The following is a 23834-nucleotide window of genomic DNA, read 5'->3' as shown; positions in this document are numbered from 1 at the left end:
AATATCTTCATTTATTACCGAATTTATTCGTTTATATAAGATTAAATTAACAAAGTGGCAACGCCTACCAGCGATTATAAAACAACTGGTGATTTCAGTACTATTTCCAAAGATAGATTTCACCATATTTCATATATTTAGTTTTATCTCGTTCACATTTCTACTACTGCAGCAATTGTAAAACAAACAAAGTAACTGTACAACGTTATGGATTATATTTGAATGTTTATTTATAAAAGTGCAAAATAAAATAAAACAATGTATAAAAATTATTTAAAAGCGCAAAAATAAAAGCAGTGTACCACGTACACAATAATCACACAGTTTCACATTGCATTCAATGAAAATAATCGAGATCAAACTCATTTTGATCAGTAAGTCTGGAGCCAGTTACCTGGTAGACAATATTTCATTTCTTACTTTACTGGCCAGTTGTATGTAAAATAAGTTACATAAATTAGAGAGTCAATAAGATAAGACACAGAGCCCGTCCTTCTCAATACTGGGGTGTGTGTGAATACTGCAGAATCTATAGGGCACGGTGTCAGTCTCTCAGGCACTGGGGTAGTTGCAGTAATATACAGCAGTACTGGCATCGGAAAGGACAGAAGAAATGGGCCCATTGTCTGCAGTAGGCACCACCGATTCCTGCGCATGATAATGCATACCCAGGTCTGACTTGGCCACATAGCTCAGATACTGCTCGAATTCAGTCCTGTCCACCTCTGCCAACATGTCAGCCGGTTGGATGTGATCTGCTCTGCCCATCTGCTGAGCCTCAGGGGGTGGGGAGGGCTGCCCAGCTTGGTGGACCTGGTGATGCCTGGCAGAGCCTGGCAAGTACATCTGTCCATAGTACATGTGTGGGGAGCTCTGACATGCCATCATACCCTGAACTGGACTGACTTGACCCATTTGCTCAGTTTGTGGCATCTGTCTTACCAACATGGAGTTCTGCTGGTGAGGGTAGCTGCCATTGTAGCTGTAGGGCATCATCTGGCACTCGTCCTGGGCTGGAGATGTGAAGAACACGGGATCTGCTTCTGCCAAATCCAGAGGAGAGCTCTCAGGAGTGGGCAAACTGTAACCGTCATAATGGGGAGCCACTGCTTGGGGTTCCCTGTAGTGGCTGCTCTGAGGAACCTGGCCGTGGGAGTAAGTCTGCTCATGATAACCCAGGCTGAAGTTCTCTAGACACATCCTTCCATCTGCGCCCAGCACTGCGCTCTCCTGCGCCTCTGCCATGTGCATGAAGCCGTTTTCTGCCCTCTTCATCCTCTTCACCTGTTTCCTCCTGCGGGGTCTGTACTTGTAGTTGGGGTGGTCCTGCATGTGCTGCACCCTCAGCCTCTCTGCTTCCTCCACAAAGGGGCGCTTCTCTGCCAGAGTCAGAGACTTCCAAGACTTGCCTGATAGAACAAAGAGAAGAGTTAGACTGGCAGCCAGGGGCAACAGGACAGCAGCATAAAGTACTCCACTGTATCCACACCAAGAATCGATATATATATATATATATATATATATATATATACATATATATATATATATATATATATATATATATATATATATATATATATATATATATATATATATATATATATATATATATATATATATATATATATATATATATAGTGAATAAAGCACCCCTTCGTGTAAATTATAAGGATATTATAAGTTAAGGAGAAACTCCGAGGTAACTTCTATTATCCTCATATTTTACAACAGGGGGTACTTTATTTATTATAATACACAAGTTTCAGTGAGTCATGTGACAAGAATGACATCACTACTTACCGTTTATAACTGATGACATCACTAGTCACCGTTTATAAGGATTTAATTTACAAGATATTCATGTTTTTTGTGTATCATAATCTATATACTAAACATACAGGGCAAGTGCAATACAGTATTTTCCAGACCAATACAGTAGCCCAGTATTACTTTACACACAACATAGATCGAGCGATACAATAGATATATATATATTTCCCTGAAATTCTTATTTATCCTACTGAACATTTATAGAACATGATTATAAACTTGGCCCAGAATTAAGATCAATACTAAAACAGGTAACACTATATCAGAGCAGTTATCATAACTTACAGAGGTACTATTTCATTATTCTATGGTGGCCAGTGCCCTTACTCATGCCCCTTTCAAACAAGCCTGCTCATTAACCCTTTCCCCTTGCTTGCCCACATCATGTGCCCCATGTATTCAGAGACCCCCCTCACCAATTGCCCGAGACCCCCCTTACCAAGCATCTTGCTGAGCTCGGCGTTGTGAAGGTCGGGGTTCTGCTGTGCCAGTCTCTTGCGCTCGTCCTTTGCCCACACCATGAAGGCATTCATAGGCCGGCGGATCCGAGCCTCGGCTTTGCTCCTAGAATTGGCAGATCCCGCATCGCTCTTCAGTTTCCCCTCCCCGAGAGAAGTCATGGGTTCGGCCCACTGGCACTGCCCGAGTCCAGTCATCATTATTGGCACTGAGCACTTTCCCTGATTCTGATCGTCGCTGGCGTAACCACCATCAGGGCTGCTCATGATGAGGAGAGTTGGGGTTGGAGAAGAAGCGCTTGCGATTGCAGGTCACTGGCTGGTTCTACAGTTCCTACCCAGCGACTGATCTCTCTGCTCTGCACTTCAGCGCTCGCCGGGTCACTATAACTAACGCTCCAGCCAATCAGCGCCCGGGGCGGGGCCTGCGCTGGGTAAGGTGAGAGAGGACAAGTGAGATATTAACGCAAATCTGTCCCGCCCTCAGCGCGATGCTACCACCTTTGTGTTATTACTGAATAATCAATTATTATTATTATTTATTATATACAGTATGTCTTGGACGTGCAACGTTTCTTTTTCTTGCTCAGCATTATATTTACTATGAGGTGTTTTGAGTACATTAGTACCTTCTTCTTCACTCGCTCTCTTCTGCTGTTCCCAAGCGCCGGCTCTCTCTCTGTTTCTATGCCCTGTGCCCCTCCTCCTCCATTCCTGCTAACTGCTCCCTATTCTCTGTCAACTGCTTAGTTCCCTATCACTCTCTTGTACCCATATCCTCCAATACTACTACTACTACTACTACTACTACTACTACTACTACTACTACTACTACTACTACTACTACTACTACTACTACTACTACTACTACTTCTACTACTACTAGGCTCTCCTCTTCTCTCTTTAGTGCCCATACCGCCCACTACTACTACCTAATGCTCTCCTTTTCTTCTCTCTAGTACCTATATCCCCCACTACTACTACTTCTTAATGCTCTCCCTTTCTCCCTCTAGTACCCATACCCCCCCCCCCACTACTACTACCACCTCATTATCTCCCTTTCTCTCTTTAGTACCCATACCCCTGACACACACTAATACTCCCCCTTTCTCAGTCTCTAGGTCTGATCATATTGTTAAAATTAAAATAAAGGCGCCTGGCAGCCAGTCAGCAGGATTTAGGCGCAAACAGGGCTCTCTGCTCAGTTATCTGTCATGAAATGTATGTTGCGAGTACAAATACTTTGTGTATCTTATAGCAGCAACATATTACTATTTTCGTTTACCTTCTAGTGTGAAAATGCAAACGAACACAAGTGCATTAGTGCAACATGAAGCTGTATTGCATACACAACCTCCGTCTGTCTGCAGCTACTGTGTCTGTCTATTCTACAAGTGAGTGTTATACCCCGGCACTGTGGGAGGAATTGTCATACCCTGCACCTCACTGCTGTGCAACAACCTTGCCTATATAATATGTGTGTATGTTTGTGTGTCTGTGTCTGTTTGTCTGTGTGAGTGTGTATGTGTGTATTTGTGCCATTATGCTAACCATTGAGATTCACTCTAAAATTATCCCAGGGAGATATTTTACAGAGTAAATGCTGAGAGCAGAAGAGCACAATGTATAAATGTATGAACGGGCTCACAACGGATCACATTACTACCCCCCATGCTGGATCACATTTGTGTTCTGGAAACATTTTCAAAAGCACTTTTCTGGTTTGTGCAGATTTATCCAGACAGATATCCCTTTATGTTCATAGTGTAACATCGGATATCTGCCTGCATGCTTTCTGACTAGTTATTCTAAATCTGTAGATTTAGATAGATGATAGATAGATAGATAGATAGATAGATAGATAGATAGATAGATAGATAGATAGATAGATAGATAGATAGATAGATAGATAGACAGAAACATTGATTATATAGGAAGGAGATAAACATGGAAAATAAAGACAATATATTGTACTTAGATAGATAGATCTCAGATACATATATGTAATGATCGAAAGATAATATATAGATGATAGATGATAGATAGATAGATAGATAGATAGATAGATAGATAGATAGATAGATAGATAGATAGAGATCGATGATGATAGATAGACAGACAGACAGACAGACAGATGATAGATAGATAGATAGATAGATAGATAGATAGATAGATAGATAGATAGATGGATGGATGGATGGATGGATGGATGGATGGATGGATGGATGGATGGATGGATAGATAGATAGATAGATAGATAGATAGATAGATAGATAGATAGATAGATAGATAGATAGATAGATAGATAGATGGATAGATAGAGATAGATGATGATAGATAGATGATTGATAGATATATAGATGGATAGATGGATGGATGGATGGATGGATGGATGGATGGATGGATAGATAGATAGATAGATAGATAGATAGATAGATAGATAGATAGATAGATAGATAGATAGATGGATAGATAGAGATAGATGATGATAGATAGATGATTGATAGATATATAGATAGATGATAGATAGATAGATAGATAGATAGATAGATAGATAGATAGATAGATAGATAGAGATCGATGATGATAGACAGACAGACAGACAGATGGACAGATAGATCGTGCAACAGAACATATTGCATATATAAATATAACAGAAGATATCTTTTCATCATGCATACTATTTCGTTTAATGGAGCAGAGTATATTTGAAATGACAGATTGACTGGTGATCATGTGCAGGCAAGTGACACGAATCTATCTATCTATCTATCTATCTATCTATCTATCTATCTATCTATCTATCTATCTATCTATCTATCTATCTATCTATCTATCTATTTATGTAATGTGGCTGACTGAGCATAAAGTGTCTCCCTGAATTGATTGAATTATTGGTTGTGCTTGAAGTTGCTCAGTGCAAGTTCCGTGCTATGACAATGACCCTGTGTGTTTGTGTAGCTGCCAGTAACAGTTGTGTGTATGTGTGTGAGCTCTGCAATGAGGATTGTACACACTCATCCTTCCCTTCCCATCACTGCCAGGTAAGTATTATCTCTTCTCGGGGGCACAATTTAGTCTTAGCTAAAGAGATATCACTGAAATTGCGATTAGTGTCAGGGTGGTATCATTGTACTAGTAATCACTATTTATAACAAGCCCTTTCTCTGGCTGGCAGTTTCACGTTTTATGCAGCAGGGAGAAGCCAGTGGCAATGCCAAAACAGTGCTAGCCAGTGCCCCTATTGTAGCGCTCAGTGCAAACACATTGTTACATATGCAAATGGAATTCTATTTCTGGCACCAGTGCGGAGGCTGCTGTTCGCCTTATCAGGGTCAACCACAGAAGCCTCGGCACCCGCTGCCTGTATCTGCCCGCCTTCCTGTGAGGTCGCGGCTCCTCGCTGCCCATCGCCTGTGTCTGGGGGGGAGGGGTGTCCAGTGCCCAGGATGAGAGACTGGCCAATTAGAGTCTGTGACTTGTCCTGAGCAGCTCCGATGAGCCCCATACAGTAGAGCAATCATATTCTGTGTCCGACATTCCCTATTTTCTCTCAAAGGCTTTTAAATAACTGATCTTTTACTCAACCAATAAAATAGTTCGTCTGGTCATAGTAAGGTCGTTCGGTTGTATTGTCCGTTTATTACAATGGATTCAACCAGCAGCTGCAGCAACCGACCCAGTCACACACCGCTGCAACAAACGGACCGTTTAAATGGCTCTAAAAGCCACGTGAATCAAAGATATAAATCTGTAATTCTAACCAACTTTACAGTATACATTGCTAATGCATTTTACATTATGTGATAGTTATTTGTCAATGTAACTTCCTTCTGTCAGTTCTTACACTAGGGGTTCTGACTGTTGAAACAACGTAGCATGAGCCAGCCGAATTAACTTCTGTCAAGAGTGCAGAAAGGGACTGAACTGCTTTCAGTTGTACTATTTACAAACAAATAAAACAATAATTTTTTTGAATCGGTGTATATTGGAAAGTTGCTTATAATTTGGGGGTTCTGCCCTCTACAGACTTTTGGGTTTCTTCCCACTTTGATGAAAGCCTATCTGTCTGTCTGTCTATCTATCTATCCATCTATCTATATAATCTATTATCTATCTATCTATCTATCTATCTATCTATCTATCTATCTATCTATCTATCTATCTATCTATCTATCTATCTAATCTATTATCTATCTATCTATCTATCTATCTATCTATCTATCTATCTATCTATCTATCTATCTATCTATCTATCTATCATCATCTATCTATCATCTATCAATCTATCTAATCTATTATCTATTTTTTGCCCACTTTCATGAAAGCATATCTATTTAATTTATTATCTATCTCGTTGTCTATCTATCTATCTATCTATCTATCTATCTATCTATCTATCTATCTATCATCTATCTATCTATCAATCTATCTAATCTATTATCTATTTCTGCCCACTTTGATGAACGCATATCTATTTAATTTATTATCTATCTGTCTGTCAATCCATCTATCTATCAAATGTATCTATCTATCTATCTATCTATCTATCTATCTATCTATCTATCTATCTATCTATCTATCTATCATCTATTAAATCTATTATCTATCTATATATCCATCCATCTATCGTCAAATCTGTCTATTCATCTATCAGTCAGTCTGTATGTCTATCTATCTATCTATCTATCTATCTATCTATCTATCTATCTATCTATCTATCTATCTATCTATCTATAATATATTTTCTATATGACTGTCTATCCATCTACTTATCAATCACCTATCAATTATCTATCTGTCTATCTATCTAATCTATCTGTCTATCTATCATCTATCTGTCTGTATGTCTATCTATCTATCTATCTATCTATCTATCTATCTGTCTGTCTGTCTGTCTGTCTGTCTGTCTGTCTGTCTGTCTGTCTATCATCTATCTCTCTCTCTTTCAGGGCTGCCATCAGAAATCACAACAAAATTTTCTGGGCCCCCCTCGCCACCCCTCCCTCACCCATCAGTATGAAGGCCGCACAAGACACAGGCATTAAAACATTAAGTGCCCCCCTACACGTTAAAAAAAGAACTTTGGTGCCCAGGGCCCTCCTACAAGTTTGGTGGTCAGGCTTTACCGGGACTTACACTTCATGGCGAATCAGAGCACAAGAAGCAGTCATCGAAGCTCTACCCAGCCCTCCCTTCCAAAGTCTGCAGCTTACTGATGGCAGGGGCAGCTCTGCAAGTAAGTGCAGCACGGCCAGGCCCCCCTTAACTCCCCAAACCATCCGGGGACAACAGTACCCCCTGTCCCCCCCTGATGGCGGCCCTGCTCTCTTTCTCTCTGTCTGTCTGTCTATCTATGAGAATTGTTCATACCATATAAATTCAAAGCACGTTAGACATTTTTACAATTGTTGTTCCAGAACAATCTAATGATTTTGGGCAGTTTGACTGACTCTTGTAGGCATTTAGTGATAGGTCTAGAAAATTCCCTTCTGTGCAATTTCTCTTGTACATCTGTACTTCCCTTTCTTCAAATGTACCAGCTGTGGCCCCAGCAGTACTAGTTCTTCTTGTTTCACATAAGATGAGTTTATGTAGATATTTAGTGCCGTCAAACAGGCAGCTAAAGAAGATTTTACATAGTGCAAACGAAATATTGATGAAATGTAGCTGCCAATAAAAAACCCTCTTGCCTGAATGTGAGATGCTTTCGGACCTTGAAAATTACCTTTAGGGGAGTCCTTGATTATAAAGTGACTCTGCTCCATTGTTTGTGGAAAGTTGGCATCTTCTGGCTGGAGTGAGTAGAGCAGGACAAAAGTAAAAGCAATATCTTGGCCTAGATATTTATCTATATATATATTTATGAAAACGAATATGCATATTATTATTTTGCATCAGAGTGTATCCAACGTTTTGGTTCTAGTCCTTATTTCGTATCACCGCTTCCATGTATATGTATATATAGAGAGAGAGAGAGAGAGAGAGAGAGAGAGAGAGAGAGAGAATGTATATATTTGTAAATATAAATATATTTTGCATTTGCTGAAAATATATTCAACTCGTATATATACGTGGTTTAATCTTGCACAACAATGAATTTCTTTTATTGAGAGAATTATGTATTCATTGATTGACCATATCTCTTAATTTGTAAATAAATATACAGATAAAGATATAAGACACAAAACTGTGCTCTATTGCCGCTTCGGAGTATATAGACGATTTTGTTTTTGGCATATAGTCACAGTTGGTCATTTGGGAAGGCGCCATATAAATCCAATCGGATGAGCACTTCCAATGAAACCGCAACTTGCGCCAACGGAACCATATAATCATATTGATTAGTCTATTAGGGCTCTTACACATGAGCGTTCTGACCTGCGCTCCCCTGCGTTCCGTTTTTTGGCGTTCAGCCGCAGGGGAGCGCAGGAATAGACGCAAGTCATTATTTGAAATGGGGCTGTACTCACTCAGGCGCGTGTAGGCGCCGAACGCAGGTTCAGACGCAACATGCTGCATTTTTCCTGCGTTCGGCGCCTACACGCGCCTGAGTGAGTACAGCCCCATTTCAAATAATGACTTGCGTCTATTCCTGCGCTCCCCTGCGGCTGAACGCCAAAAAACGGAACGCAGGGAAGCGCAGGTCAGAACGCTCATGTGTAAGAGCCCTACTAACTGCCCGGAGAGGGTACGGTTGTAGTTGTTGGGTAACATTTGTACAATTAAACGAAATAAGGTCTACTTTAAAACGTGGGCTACTTAGAGCATTAGGTCAGACAATGTCTGGATAGTGGATAATATGGGGGTCAGAGCACCTGCTGAAAGAGTCAATAATGGAGGAAAACAGGGATATTAGGGGGACTACTGCTTCTGTAATTCAACCTGAATATGCTGGTTACTTTATGTTTTTTTAGGATATATTATACCACGTGTTTGACATGAATCAATTTCAAAACCTGTAGTCTTTATGATTATTTTCCTTACCGATTTGTTACATTTAGATTTGTATTACTACGCACTCTGAGCCTAACTTTTTTCCTGCAGCAAAAGCAAAAGTTTAAACCCCAGACTTAAAGCAGGATGCAGGGGGGTTTGTTTCACATTATTACAAAGCAGCTGAAATTGAAAAAAAGACATAGGTTCATCACGTTCAGTCTAACAAAAAACTTACTATGTTGCCCATAACTTTACTATGGGTAAAAGTATAACACAACAAAGGTGAAAAAGATCTAAACATCCACTAAAGTCTAGGGACATAGATTTGGCTATAATAGTTCCCTGTATGATCAGGAGGGATAGGAAAACAAAACAAATTAAATATATTATAGACTCATTTAATGTTATGTGACATGAGCTGAACTGTTTTCATTACATAAACTGTTTTTATTACACAATGAAAAAAATGATGATAAATTATTTTACCATTTCATAGGTTTTACTGTGTGTTTTTTTTTGAGAATGGGACTGTGTTAACAAACAATGATGGTGTGAACTCCGAAGAGTGTGTGAATGAGTGAAACTAGGCGAGTGTGATCCACAACAATGTCCCAAGTGACTGAATTAACAAGGAATGTGAGTGTTGAGGCGTGTGTGTATCAGTGCCTGTCCTATGTCTGTGACATACCCCAATACTGACAGCTCCTTGTATATTCCATTTACACTGGATAGTGTCTATAGCCAGTGTGTAAATTTACACTAGAAAGGTGTCTATTGGCAATGATTAGGGATTAGGTAGGGATTGGATGGGGAGTGATTGTGCGGCAGCTCAGGTGTGAAAGTAGATCTGGGGAAATCTTGAGTGCCTTACATTTATTGTATCTCTGGATACATCAGCTCCATGGATGGTTATAAAGTTGTTGGCTAGTGAAGCACGAATCTGTCCCAAAAAATCGCGAAATACATCGAAGTCGATGGGCGTCAAAATTATTTTGCCGCAACCACAATTTTGACACAAGAGACAATTTTTATACGCTTGACTTTTTTGTCCAAAATGCATTAAACTCAATGGGCTTCCAAATAATTCTGACACGTAACAAGTTTTACATGCACAACTCTTTTGTCCAAGTGCATTAAAATCAATGGGCATTTTTTTGTCACAGCAAATTTTCTGACAGTTCATTTCATGGCAGTTTTGAGCAATTCCATGCCTGGCAAATAAATTCGCCCATCACTATTGTTGGCAATTTAGAGCTTTATTTTCCCTTTAATGGTTTGTCTTTCTGTTACTGAACAATACTTCCCTCTCAGTAGTGGAAACCCAGCTTTATTGGGATGAGAAGGAGTGACTAGTGTAGCAAGGTATTTGCTTTGGTGAGAGCCATACAAGTGTCAGCTGTGATACTCCTGGGAATTATGCTTTTACACTACTTTTAGTAACATTGTAAGTTACCGTAGGTTGAAAAAAGACACATCTATCCATTTCAACTTTAAATCTTTATATAAACTGACCCACATGTGAAAGCTGGAAAGAGTCAGAAGAAGAAGGAAAATAATTAAAAAACTATAAAAAAAATAAATAATGAAGACCAATTGAAAGTTACCTTAAAGGTCAACCACCCCTTTCAGTCTTTATAATAAAAGTTTGGAACTAATTAAAAAGAAGAAAAATGTTGTAGATTCAAAAATGGTCAGAGAATTTGCGATTTCCCAGGCAAATTACACAGAACATGAAAATGAATAGAGTTAGTATTGTATTTAATATATTTCTCTCCTGTTGAACTGCACTATGGGAGAAAGTAGCTGCATTGTTATCTCATAAACTAGTCATTATTATATTTCTGGGTTTTTGTGCATTGCCAATCCTTAGTCCAAGTCCCTTCGACCTTCCCCACACTGTCTCTTTGCCATTGTAAATGTTCAATGTACAGTAAAAAGAACTAGTTTTAGAATAGCATATTACTAACCTGTTGGGAGAGTTTTGCACTTATTTAACAGCAATATGCCAAAAATAACATACCACAAATTTACACTAACACTGCACACTCACTTGTTAACCTACCCCATTTCCCTACTAGACACACTTGCCTTCTGGCTGACACCGCTGCCTGAGTTTCACTATATTGTTGATTACAGTAGACGTAGAGGAAAGTGGGATGAGTCAATCTGAATGTTTTAATAATCAACCTTTCTTTAGAAACCCATTGATTACCTGGGACAATTAATACCCAAATCTATAGATTGACTCAAACATCAAAGGCCTCTCTTTGAAATTCAAGGAAGTGCCAGGTTACCGTTTATTTGACTTACTGGGAAATGAAAAAGAGGCTGCTCACATGTACTAATTTCCTATCATTTCCCCTTCAACATTCCAGATTTTTATATGCTCTTATCTATTTTCTACTACAGGTATAACACTTGTTATGCAGAATACTTGGGACCTTGAATAAGGGGTCTCTCTGTAATTTTGGTCTCTGTAACTTAAATCTACTAAAAAATTGTTTAAACATGAATTAAACCAATAGGGTTGTTTTGCCTCTAGTATGGATTCATTATATCTTAGCTGGGATCACGTGCAAGGTACTGTTTTATTAGTACAGAGAAAAAGGAAATTGTTTTTAAAAATTAGAAATATTTAATTAAAATGGAGTCTATGGGAGATGGCCTTCCCGTAATTCAGAGCTTTCTGTATAACGGATCCCATACCTGTATTTAGAAAAAGGAAAGAAACTTAAATCTGGCCTAGGACATATTTCATATTTTGTAAATATAATTAATTTGGAGTCAGAGGGGAAATTTAAATTTTAATTGGAAACAGGTGCCTAGCATTACAGAATATCCGCAATGTATCATTTCCAAATGCCCCAAATTTAATACATTCCATGGACTTAAACCGTAATTAAAATCAATTGAATGCAATGTATGGATTGATCCTTTTGTTTTGGAGATGCAAAAAGAGTCCCAGGATTCGGTTCATAAGGTTGAGCTCTATCACTTTTCGAAATACTTAATTTCAGGTAAATCGCAAGTGTTCAGCAGAAATAAATCCGAACCCATATAGTCATGAGCAACTAAATGCAGAGTTTTTGTTCACACATGCATTTAGAATATGCAAATAGGGTGGGGCTGATTCTGTTTGGTATTTGAATACATTTTTTGTGGCAGAGTCAGTACTCTGCCATATCGTGATATAATGGATTCTGTGCATCCCTAACCACTTTTTGTCTCAGTCTGTGTGTTTAGTCTTGTAGCTGCTTCTAGAAAGTCTTGTAAGTGGTATGATATACTGATTTTCTGTTTTACTTTTTTACTAATTATGCCACATTGTCTTTTCTCAGGCTGAACAAAAGGAGTCACTATATGAAGCAGAAATGTCACTTCCAGCTTCTGTGAATCTATTAGTAGGCTGCATTCTTATCTCATACGCATTCAACATGATTTGATGACATCACAAGTGCGCCATGTTTTCTTAATAACACCCGTCACACCCACATGGAGCACTGCTTGGGAAAGTCACCTGAAAAGGGACAAACTGACTGACCTTGTGACCAGCTAAACTCATTTATGACTCATGAAGCCCTTTTCTCAAATTACCCTTCATGCTCTGAAACTGTTTGTGTCACACTAAGGCCTAGTCACGTATATTCACAAAGCCAGCAGAGACTATGAGTTGATCCTAGGGCACCAATGGCACCCGTTCTGCATCAACCTATACAGAATCTAAATATTTATTTGAGTTTCCCTGCAGTTCTTAGTTTGGGTATGAGACAATAGCCTATTTTGTTCACTGAGGCAAGCACTATTGAAGACCAAGATGACATCTTTAAATGAAAATATTCATATAAATAGAGAGAGAGACAGATTTAGAATATGCAGGCAATTACGGCACTCACAGGATTTTTTAGTTGAAGATGAAGAATATATATATTATACTGATTGCACATTGGCTAGTACACCAGCTATGACTCATCAATGTAACAATGAGGATGTTCTGACATCATGATGACTTGTTGTGTGATTCTTCTAAAACATATTATAACTCTCCTTCTTCATACCTTTCCTTCTTTTACCACTAGATACATTGGCTGGCCAATTGGATATTAATAGAGAATATCATGTAAAGTCATTCTCTTTTTAATGCCAATCTTCATCTGTGCAGAATGTTCTGGTCTATGTATTTCCCAGCTGGTTAATTCTATGACACAAAGGGGTGTGATGCATCAAATCAATAATTTTCAGGCCACTCATACCCAGATAATCATACAGTTCAATTTGAAATAATCTGTGTCTGCCTGGACAAAGGTCCCAAGCTGTAACTCCGAAAGTTACATATAGACTCCTTACTGGTTGTTTAAATATTGTTGAAGACAACACATAAATCAGTGGAAATATCTCACACTGGGTTTACTCCCCAGTCAGCCCAATGTTTATTATTAGCAGCCATGATTTACTTTCCTGCTTGATAAGTGTATCTTGCTAAGTTACCAACCAAAACCGAAAGGTAAAAGTGTTAGCGGTATCTCACAAATCTTGTAAACTCTGTTTTCTCTCAGTGTTTACCTTTATGATTTGTGCTTCCATTCTTGTATTGTATTCTAATGCAGCCCTGCAAATGAGTCTGATCTGCTCAGAGCTGCCTTTGGAATTGATTGAATACAAATCTAGCATGCAAACAGGGCCCCCACATGAGGGAATGGAAAATTACATAAATCTTATATAGGGAACTTGAGGCCCTCCAGCCTTTAGTTGTTGGTGGGATGCTGGGAGTTGGAGTTCAGCTGCTGGATGATTACAGGCTGGGCATCATTGATGTATATCCTGAAAATAACTTACAGCTGTTACCTAGAATAAGACAACCTCTGTACTTCTGTAAAATCCCCATCACCAAAACATTCTTTAAATGGGATAGTGGGTTATTTTTAGGGACAGAAAATTAGATCCTCCTCAGTCCTCAATCCTCAGTATTGAGAACATTAGACATTTGGTGCAAAAAGATGCTTAAAAATGTACTACCTTTCAAACAAAACAAAACATGGATTGCTTGTCCATATATATCAGATATTATTATTATTATTATTATTGTAATTATTATACAATACTGGTGTTAGCTTATTTGACAAGTGATGTTAGACTAATTGCCAATCATTGCAGCCACAAAGAGAATTGTTTTTATAAGGGTCCTTGGTTAAAATGATGTCTGACTCAAACTTTTGTTATAAGGTCTTGAATAAGAATTAACTAAATGTACAGGAAATGGAATTTCCTCTTCATAGTAAAGGGAACTTCCCAAAGGATTGCCTCATTGCATCCATACTGTACAGTCGGAGATTTAGCCTTGGTAACAATATCAGTGTAAAAGCCTTTGGCTAAATTGGTCGTGTCCTTCCTTTGCAGGTGTGCCATTTCATTTTCCCAGGAAGAATACAAAATAGTCTGATACCATGGTGAAAGAATGGAGCAGGTGCGGAGTTCTAATATTCTTTATTGTGGGATATACTGCAGGCATGGCTGGATGAAGTATGAATTGTTGGTTTCAGTAAATGCCTATATATTGAACGCAAAGATAGAAGCAAAGCATGGATATTTTTAGTATGTTAAAAAAAAAAACAAGCCTTAAAATAAAGTAAAAATACTACAAATAGGCATTTGCCATCTACTGGTCAGCTGTTTAAATGCAAACATCTGATTGTTTACTAGGGGTTACTAGACCATGCTAAAACTTTGCACTCATTACTATGTTACCCTCTTACAACATCAACTACACTGTGCACATTAGAGTCTGAATCAAAGAACCTGACACGGACTTGGTGAATGCAGAACGGACAATAATAATAAAAAAGCCCTAAGGTAAAGAGTTTCCACTTTTTGGATTAAGTGACCCAACTGCATCATAAAGCTTGGAATGTATGTACACACGGCACACAGCTCAAGTTGCAAACCATTAGAAAACTGTATATACTGCTTGCAAGTTGCAACTGATGTAAACTGATCCATGAAGAATGCAACAAGAAACGACGCACAGACACCAGCACCCAGGCAAGGGAATGGAAAAGTGAAGGGTGAATAGGTAAGGGCATGAACAGAAAGATAGGGATTAAAAACTAGTAATAAGGGTAATACTCTAGCCCAGGGGTCAGCAACATTTACTATCAAAAGAGCCATTTTGCCCCCTCTTTCACTAAAGAAAAATAGTCTGGAGCCGCAAAACATAACACAGCTTATACACCTTTAAATGTTTTAACCTATTTTTAATTTTAACTGTTACTACAACAGAATACAACAAACAGAAGTGCAGTGTGCATGTGTAGTCCTACTTTGAAATAAAATAAACACTGAATAGCCCTATTAAATGTTAGTGTTCTCATCTGTTTAATGTGACCAGGGCCGGATTTACATAGCGGGGGCCCAATAGGCCCACTGCCGTTCGCCGCCCCTTTATTAGTGCAAATTGTCATCATCGAGACCGGTGCTATGGAGATTGGACAGAGGAAATTTTTAAAAAAAATTGTACCTTCAGCGCATCCCCACTGTTTTTGAATTACTGTGGGTATGCTTGGGCAGCATATCACCCCCTAAAATCCTGCTTCCCTAGGCCCCAGCCTTGGTGGCCTCTCCACAATTCCAGGCCTGAATGTGACTTCTGTTTCTGAAGCTCCATGCTGATCTTCCCTCTGTCTTGAGTGTGTGACCGCGGTAAGGACCATGATGAATCATCTTGCTGCGTCACTCCTTTGACATCTATACAGCCCTCGCACCTGCTGGCGGCTTCCTGAGTGTACGACCCCGGTAAGCTAACGGTTGGCTTACCGCAGTCGCACACTCAAGAAGCCACTAGCAGGTGCGTGGGCTTTATAAATTAGGTGACAGGCAAAGCCGCCAGACTGATCCGCAGCATACAGGATGAAGAGCCGCATGAGGCTCCGGCCCCTGCTCTAGCCTGACAATGAAGGTTCTTCAGTTAAAAATATCTATTTATATCATTGCACAAGGAGAGTAAACTATTTTATATTTTACATCATTACTTTATGCTGCTTTACCTCCAAGAAGAATCCTTCCTGCAGCCCAGCAGCTCAATCACTGGTTTATAGCACTGGGGTCTTGGTTCAATTCTGACCTGGGCACATGGTTTATATGTTCTCCCCATGTCTGTGTGGGTTTCCTCCCATACTCCAAAACCATATAGGCAATTTATTTGCCTTCTCATTGACCCTAGTCTGTGAATGTGACAAGAACTTAAGGGCAAGGTCACACGTGGCATTTTTACGTTGCGTTTTTAAAAACGCGTGGCCGAGCGTAAAATACGCCAGTGAAACCACACACGCATGATAATGTGCGTTTTCCAGCCTTTAGTTTTCTTTTTCCAACATGCATTTCTGTTTTTTCTTGTTCCCCACAATTCCACTCAGAAGAATTTTAGTAAACTTTTGTGAAAAAAAGCCTGCTTGTCAATACGAAATCTAATTACGTCACCAGCATACAATGCCGTAAATATGTATATGCAAAATCCATCTCGCAAGAGTTTGGCCGCCATGTTGAAAATATGCATCGTATTTTAGCGAAGTGTATTTCCAAACTTGCAGATCCCATAGAGTTCAATAATATGGCATTTCCTTGGTGTATTGGCGTTTCTGCTAAAAAATGCATCTTGTGGTGGATGTTGGCTCGCAAGCTCCCCATGGCAATTGCTATAGTGCGTATTACATTATTTTCAATAGGGCTTCATTTTGTGCATCAGCTGTACTTTTTTAAAAACGCAACGTAAAAACTCCACGTGTGACCTTGCCCTTAGATTCTAAGCTCCACCGGAGAAGAAATGTGAATGATCAACAATCTTCATCTGTCTTTGTAAAGTGCTACATAAATGTATCAAAGGATAATGAAATAAACAAACTCATCATTGCTGAGAGTACATGTAGCTGAAAAGGAGAAGCACCTTCTTTAATTATGATATGAGGAAATGCACTGGCCAAAGTTTTTGGAAACTCCGCTTAATAAAATTAATTTGCTTCATCAAGGGTATGAATTGGTAATCTGGTTTTGGAATTGGGGCTGCCTTGCTGCTTGCCACTGTTGTGTCATTCTCCATATACCTTGATAGAACAGCACCCCTAGACATTAATGAGAGCCATTGTTGCTATAACTGTTGTCTGTTGGAATGGTTTGGGCTCATACAGTATGTTTAAATGCAAATATAAGCTGGGATGGAATGTTCTGAGCTATGTTCTCATACTGGGGAAATGAACAGTAAATAAGTTGTTTATATAAACAGGATGTATTATTCTGTTACATATCATTCCTTACTGTCTACAGTAGTATGCTAAGAGAGATCAATCCAGTGATAAAGGATTTGCAGGTAATCCAACACAAGGTCCTTTTTGCTTGGTTGGAGGCTCTTGTTTTAGGCAATCAATTGATTGTCCCCACTTCCTCCTGATCAAATAACAGCAAGTTGGGGGAGTTTTATTGCAGAGCTTTCCACACAGATCCCTATTGTCCCTCACTATAAATTAATGTCTAGGCTGAGGGCACCGGCTTTCTGTTGTTTGCATAGTGCAGTAAAAGAAGGCCTTAGGTTTTTATTTAGAAGATTGGGAGAGATAAGTATAATAAACAAATACAAACAATCGCACAGGAGTTATGAGCATAGCATGGAGGCTGCTCCCAGTAATACAACAGAAATTAGTACTAATGTTGGCCACTCTGAGTTTTAGTAAATCCAAGAGAGCAGATCATGGGATGTTTCAATAAACGTTGGTAAAATTTCCATGCAGCGAAATAGCACTTAATGTACAGTAACGGGTTGTTGGTTAGACTGCAACAAGGAAGTGCAGGAAAGTGCAATGTTGGTTAATGGCTTCATTCAGGTGCAGATTGAGTTAGGGAATGGCCTGGTATTTTATTTCTGGAGCATTAGCTTGCACCAGGAATGTTTTTGGACTAATCAGTTGTTAATGGAAGGCAGTAGTACATACACCTTGAAATTGTACAGGTATGACAGAACTGAATATTCATATACACAAATACAAAGAGTGATTTGGCTTATTAAATTCTAGTGTCACTGATAAACAGCCAATAAAGAAAAAGAAAATGTACTGTATCTGTATAATATTACTGTATGACTGCCCAGATACCACTGCAATTTGGGTAAATGAATACATTTATTGGAATTACTGCCATTAAATGAATTTGTACCACAGGACTTTTCTAAAGCTTTACACTGCACTCAAGTGACTGTTTTAGGTTATTCATATGAATTGGTAAGATGCAATGCAACTTGATAAAGGGCCAGGAGCAGGACAGAAACATTTTATTTGTTACAGATCACAAAGCTATGTACCAAATAAAGGCTTTTTAAATCTGAAAACTTTGAACGGAGCTGTGTCATATATTGGAAGATGCAATGCCTGGCAAATCACCCTGGGATGACAGTATACAGCTTTATATAACCTGATGGAATTTACTTTTATGAGTCTGTAAAACCTTTCTACTTGAAATGTTATACATCTCTTCTACAGGTATGCTACCATATGATGACTACTAGGCTAGATCTGGCCACTCTTGTGCTGGGTCCAATAGGATTGAGTAGTTGGCATAAGGGCCAACACTTGATTCATACAGTGAGGCCCATAGAGATCCATCATACAGGGTCAGCATCAATGGACTGATTTGCCGTGATTTTCGGCCATATATATCAGTGGGTCAGGCTGTCCATAGGCCCATATGCGAGCCAATACATTGCAGACTCAGAAGCTTTATCAGGCCATCTGACAGCAATTTCCCTTAGGTAGAACAACTAGCTTAACTCTGTATGCGCTGAGTGTTAGCAGTAATACCACCCTTGAAGGCTAAATACACATTTATTGGATAACATTTTTTATAGTACAGGTATGGGAAAGTTCAAAATTACAGAAAGGCCATCTCCTCTAGACTCCATTTTATCTAAATAATCCAATTTTTTTAAAATAATTTCCCTTTTCTCTGTAATAATAAAACAGTACATTGTACCAGAATAAGATATAATAATGGTTATTGGAAGAAAAAACTTTGAATTTTTACATGATTTGCTAGTAGACTTAAGGTATGAAGATGCAAATTATGGATTGATCCGTTATCCGGAAAACTCCAGGTCCCGAGCATTCTGGAGAACAGGTCCCATACCTGTACAATGACAGATCCCCTTAAAGGGATAATGTCATGGGAAAAAAAGTTTTTTTCAAAATGAATCAGTTAATAGTGCTGCTCCAGCAGAATTCTGCACTGAAATCCATTTCTCAAAAGAGCAAACAGATTTTTTTATATTCAATTTTGAAATCTGACATGGGGCTAGACATATTGTCAATTTCCCAGCTGCCCCAAGTCATGTGACTTGTGCTCTGATAAACTTCAATCACTCTTTACTGCAAGTTGGACTGATATCACCCCCTCCCTTTCCCCCAGCAGCCAAACAAAAGAACAATGGGAAGGTAACCAGATAACAGCTCCCTAACACAAGATAACAGCTTCCTGGTAGATCTAAGCACAACACTCAATAGTAAAAACCCATGTCTCACTGAGACACATTCAGTTACATTGAGAAGGAAAAACAGCAGCCTGCCAGAAAGCATTTCTCTCCTAAAGTGCAGGCACAAGTCACATGGCCAGGGGCAGCTGGGAAACTGACAATATGTCTAGCCCCATGTCAGATTTCAAAATTGAATATAAAAAAATCTGTTTGCTCTTTTGAGAAATGGATTTCAGTGCAGAATTCTGCTGGAGTAGCACTATTAACTGATGCGTTTTGAAAAAAAAACATGGTTTCCGATGACAGGATCCCTTTAAAGTTTTTATTTGCCCCTAATGCAACTCCTGCCTTGCAGAAGACATCCATTAACAACCTTCCTCCCATAAGCCTCCTCTCAGTCTAAATCATCTCAGTGTGATTATGCTTTTGGAAAAGGGTAAATAGTAGCCACACACTTATGTAGGGTGTTTAACCAGTTTATTATGAGTGTCAGTGTCCCGTCTGTGACATTAGGCTATAGTATATGCCCAGAAGGCATTCAGGCAGCATACAGAAGATGATAGTCTGGTCCTATTGGATGTGTGCTGAAACTGTCGTCTCTTGTGTCTCTTTAATTTTGGAGACACAGCCAGTCATTGGTGAAATCATAGCCATAAAACCGTCTGTCTGTAATTATTCCTCTGTATTTAGCAGCATGTTATATTAGAGTTTACTGTCCCCTTTAACGTTTCTACATTTGTGTTTCAGAGCATTGCTGCACATTCCATCTCTATTAATAGTACAATTACACCGGCACGCCTAAATATATAATAAACAGCACACTTTCAGCGCAGATACCTGGGAATACCTTGTCTCTTTGTTTGAGAAAGGATTTCTCCCAGCATTCTCTGCCAAGTGCCCCCTGTGTGCACTCCAAACACATGTCCGAGGCTGCCTATTTCTCCCAGAAGCAATGATTTCATTTCCTTACTGTATTCACAGTAGCTTTCCTTGATGACTCGTGCCTCCCACACTTTTCCTTAATAACTCACATGTCTTAGAAATTTCCTTAGTTCTCATATCACTCATAAGGACAATAGCAAATAAAAAAGAAAGGAGCCAGGATTTCTTTTACCCATTCTCTCACCGACAGATACATTTGTTTTTTAATCATTAACCACTTGCATTTCGTTAACTGGAAATGATAAAAATGAATTGCAGGGTCAGTAACCTTAGGATTTGGGAATTGATGTAAAAAATTTGTTCATGGTGTCAGGGTAAAAATGACAGTACAGGTATGGGATTTATTACCCGGAATACTTTTTCAGGATACACTGTTTTCTTGTAGTGATGGGCGAATCTGTGCCGTTGAAAAATTCACGAAACGCATTGAAGTCAATGGTCGACAATTTTTATAAGTGCAACATTTGCTCCAAATGCATTAAAGTCAATGGGCGTCCGAAATAATTTCGACTTGCAACAATTTTTATGTGTGCGCCAATTTTGGCACACAATAATTTTTTGTTGACGCAGCAGATTTTTCACGGGCGAATTGTCACGGCAATTTCACAAATTAATTTGCTTGCTCCAAAATGAGGAAATTCGACGCAAATTCGCATCTGGCGAATTTTGACATATTAATTTTGATAAAAAAAAAACCATTATAAAAAAAAACCATTATAGTTTTACATCAATGTGCACTAAGGGGAATGGTCTAGCACCTGGGGGGTTAGGAAATGACCCTAATTCTATAATCCAATCTGTAAAATTTAGGAGTTGTTGCTACTAAAATTTAGTAGAGTAAATTCACTAGAGTCACTAGAGTAAGCAGGAGTTTCCTAGATAATTGTCTTAAAATAAAAAATAATGAATCTTATACCCATATAGATATAGAAGTTAAGGGTTTACAGTTTCCTTAGTGAAAAGGGCAGAAAACCAATTGCCTAGCGTAGCATTAGTCCTAGGTGTACTTTTCTAGTGAAACTGCACTACTTGAAATGGTTCAACATTAACTGTAGCTGCAATCTCCCCTTAAGCTGGCCATAGACGCAAAGATCCGATTGTTCGAATCGTGGATTCGTATGATTTTCGGAACGTGTGTGAAGAGTCCCGACATTTTACATCCGGCGGAGATCGGTCGTTTGGTCGATCGGACAGGTTAGAAAATTTCTGTCGGCTGCGGATAATATCTCTGCTTGTATTGCCGATCGTACGATTTTCAGTCGGAGACTGTCACCAGCTTTGTCAGACATAACTATCGTACGATTGCTGTCAGAGGTAGAACATTGGCTGATCTGTTCTTTTACTACTTTATTTGATCGGAATGGTAAGACTGTGATCTTTATGGTTTGTGGCAGGTCGGGAGATGGGAAAGTCCGATAGTACATTGATTCGTATGATCAGATCTTTGCGTCTGTGGCCAGCTTAAGACCAGTTATCCCCAAACTGTGGCTCTTGAGCAGCCAGCAACCCCTTGTATGTTGCTCACAGTGGCCTCAAAGCAAGTACTTATTTTTGAATTTCTGATTTGGAGGAAAGTTTTAATTCCATAAAACAGATATATTGCTAAAGAGAACCTCCTATAGGCTACCAGTCCACATAGGGGCTACCAAATGGCCAATTACTTCACAGCCCTTATTTTGTGTCACCCAGGAACATTTTTTATGCTTGCTTGTCTCCCCATTCCCCAAATCATTTTAATCTGAATGTTGCTCATGGCTAAAAAAGGTCGGGGGCCTCACCTTAGACAGTGTAGAGCACAGATTTTGAGTCTTTTTAGCTCGTTAGCTCACAGCAAGGTTAAAGGTATATGAAATACTTTTCTAGCAGTCATCCATGACATCTAGGACAGCAAAAAAGTCTTCACCCTAGATGTCACCCTAATTAATTGGGCCTTTGTGTGTATCAAAGTCATTTTAGGCTGGGCCCCCTTGATTCCACTTTAGGTCCCTTCGGGAGAACCAGTGGTCAGCAGGTTTTCCCTAAATATATGTTCAATAGAAAGTTATGCGGTACAACCTGTTCCTCCATGTTAGTTGGATGCATTAGTCATGTAGCCAGCACATCTATAGAGAGAGCAGGACTGCAATATATTATACTGTACCTATTCCACTACATGGCACAAACCCCATAAAGGGTATAACTGCATTTTTGCATACTAGTTTTAAGTTATCAGCATGTTGGCTGGATTTTACCAAGCAACCTTTAAATTCCTAAACTTCAAAATATTTTGAGATACTTAAAAATAATGTTACACCAACATTAACCCGACCATTGCTAATTGCTGATTTGCAGGTATCTTTGACCTTCTGGATCAGAGCTAAAAATGCCCATGTTTCTACTGTATATGGATTATTTGCCTGTTTTCATAATCCATGGCAAATACCCCTTCAAGACCTTGACATAATATATGTTGAGACCATTTACAAATAATATATGTTGAGACCATGTACAAGGTGCTAAGCATTTTCATGAACTCTTTGTGCTAAGCAAATATAGAAAGGTTTGGATATTTTATTTGTGGCTGATACATTAGCTGTACAAAATCCAATGGAAGGGGTGGATTATGTATTATTAAGGTTCCATTGGTTTTAGTTAAAATCTAACTTTATCAGTGAAGTGGCTCGGGGGCTGCTCAAAGAAAACAGGTTTATTTATGATGGTCAGAGATTTGTGTTTGCCGAGCATCGCAGTAAACATTTTATTGCAGCAGGTAATTTAGGAGGAGATAGACACAGCACTGAAATGGTCATCAAATATGCACTTCATTTATAGCCTCACAAATAACCCTAAAAAGCAAAGATAAATCTAGTGGAGGTGAAATGCTAAACAGCATGCCTTTTCATCCACCTGCACATGTTTCCATGCTGAAGGTAATTAAATGATGCAAGAGTTTTATTGCACTCCCCCCATATTTTAAATCCATGTTAAATAGGTAAGTGGTGAGAAATAAGCAATCAGTGCTATGGTCATATCAGAAGTAACTGGTGAGCTCTAGGCATGTGCCTATAGATATGTAAGTGGAGCATGCCATGTGTTGGTTTCTGAGCAACTAATCAATAAGTGGGAAAAAGAACAGTTGATTTCAGCCCATAACAAAAACTTTAGTTTTAGAGTTTAGGCTCCAT

General features: G+C 39.0%; 1 protein-coding gene across 1 annotated transcript; it reads right to left on the bottom strand.

The window, feature by feature from the left end:
• Nucleotides 1–212: 212 nt before the first annotated feature.
• sox17a.L (SRY-box 17 alpha L homeolog) lies at nucleotides 213–2639 on the bottom strand. The gene is given in 2 exon segments (NM_001088162.1): nucleotides 213–1409; nucleotides 2270–2639. Coding segments are annotated over 2 exon segments (1143 nt in total). The 5' UTR covers nucleotides 2556–2639; the 3' UTR covers nucleotides 213–552.
• Between the last annotated feature and the right edge of the window lie 21195 nt (nucleotides 2640–23834).

The sequence above is a fragment of the Xenopus laevis genome, chromosome 6L (genome assembly GCF_017654675.1).
Source record: "Xenopus laevis strain J_2021 chromosome 6L, Xenopus_laevis_v10.1, whole genome shotgun sequence".
Lineage (NCBI taxonomy): Eukaryota > Metazoa > Chordata > Amphibia > Anura > Pipidae > Xenopus > Xenopus laevis.
Note: the sequence above shows the minus strand (reverse complement) of the source record. Positions and strands in the feature narration are given on the sequence as shown.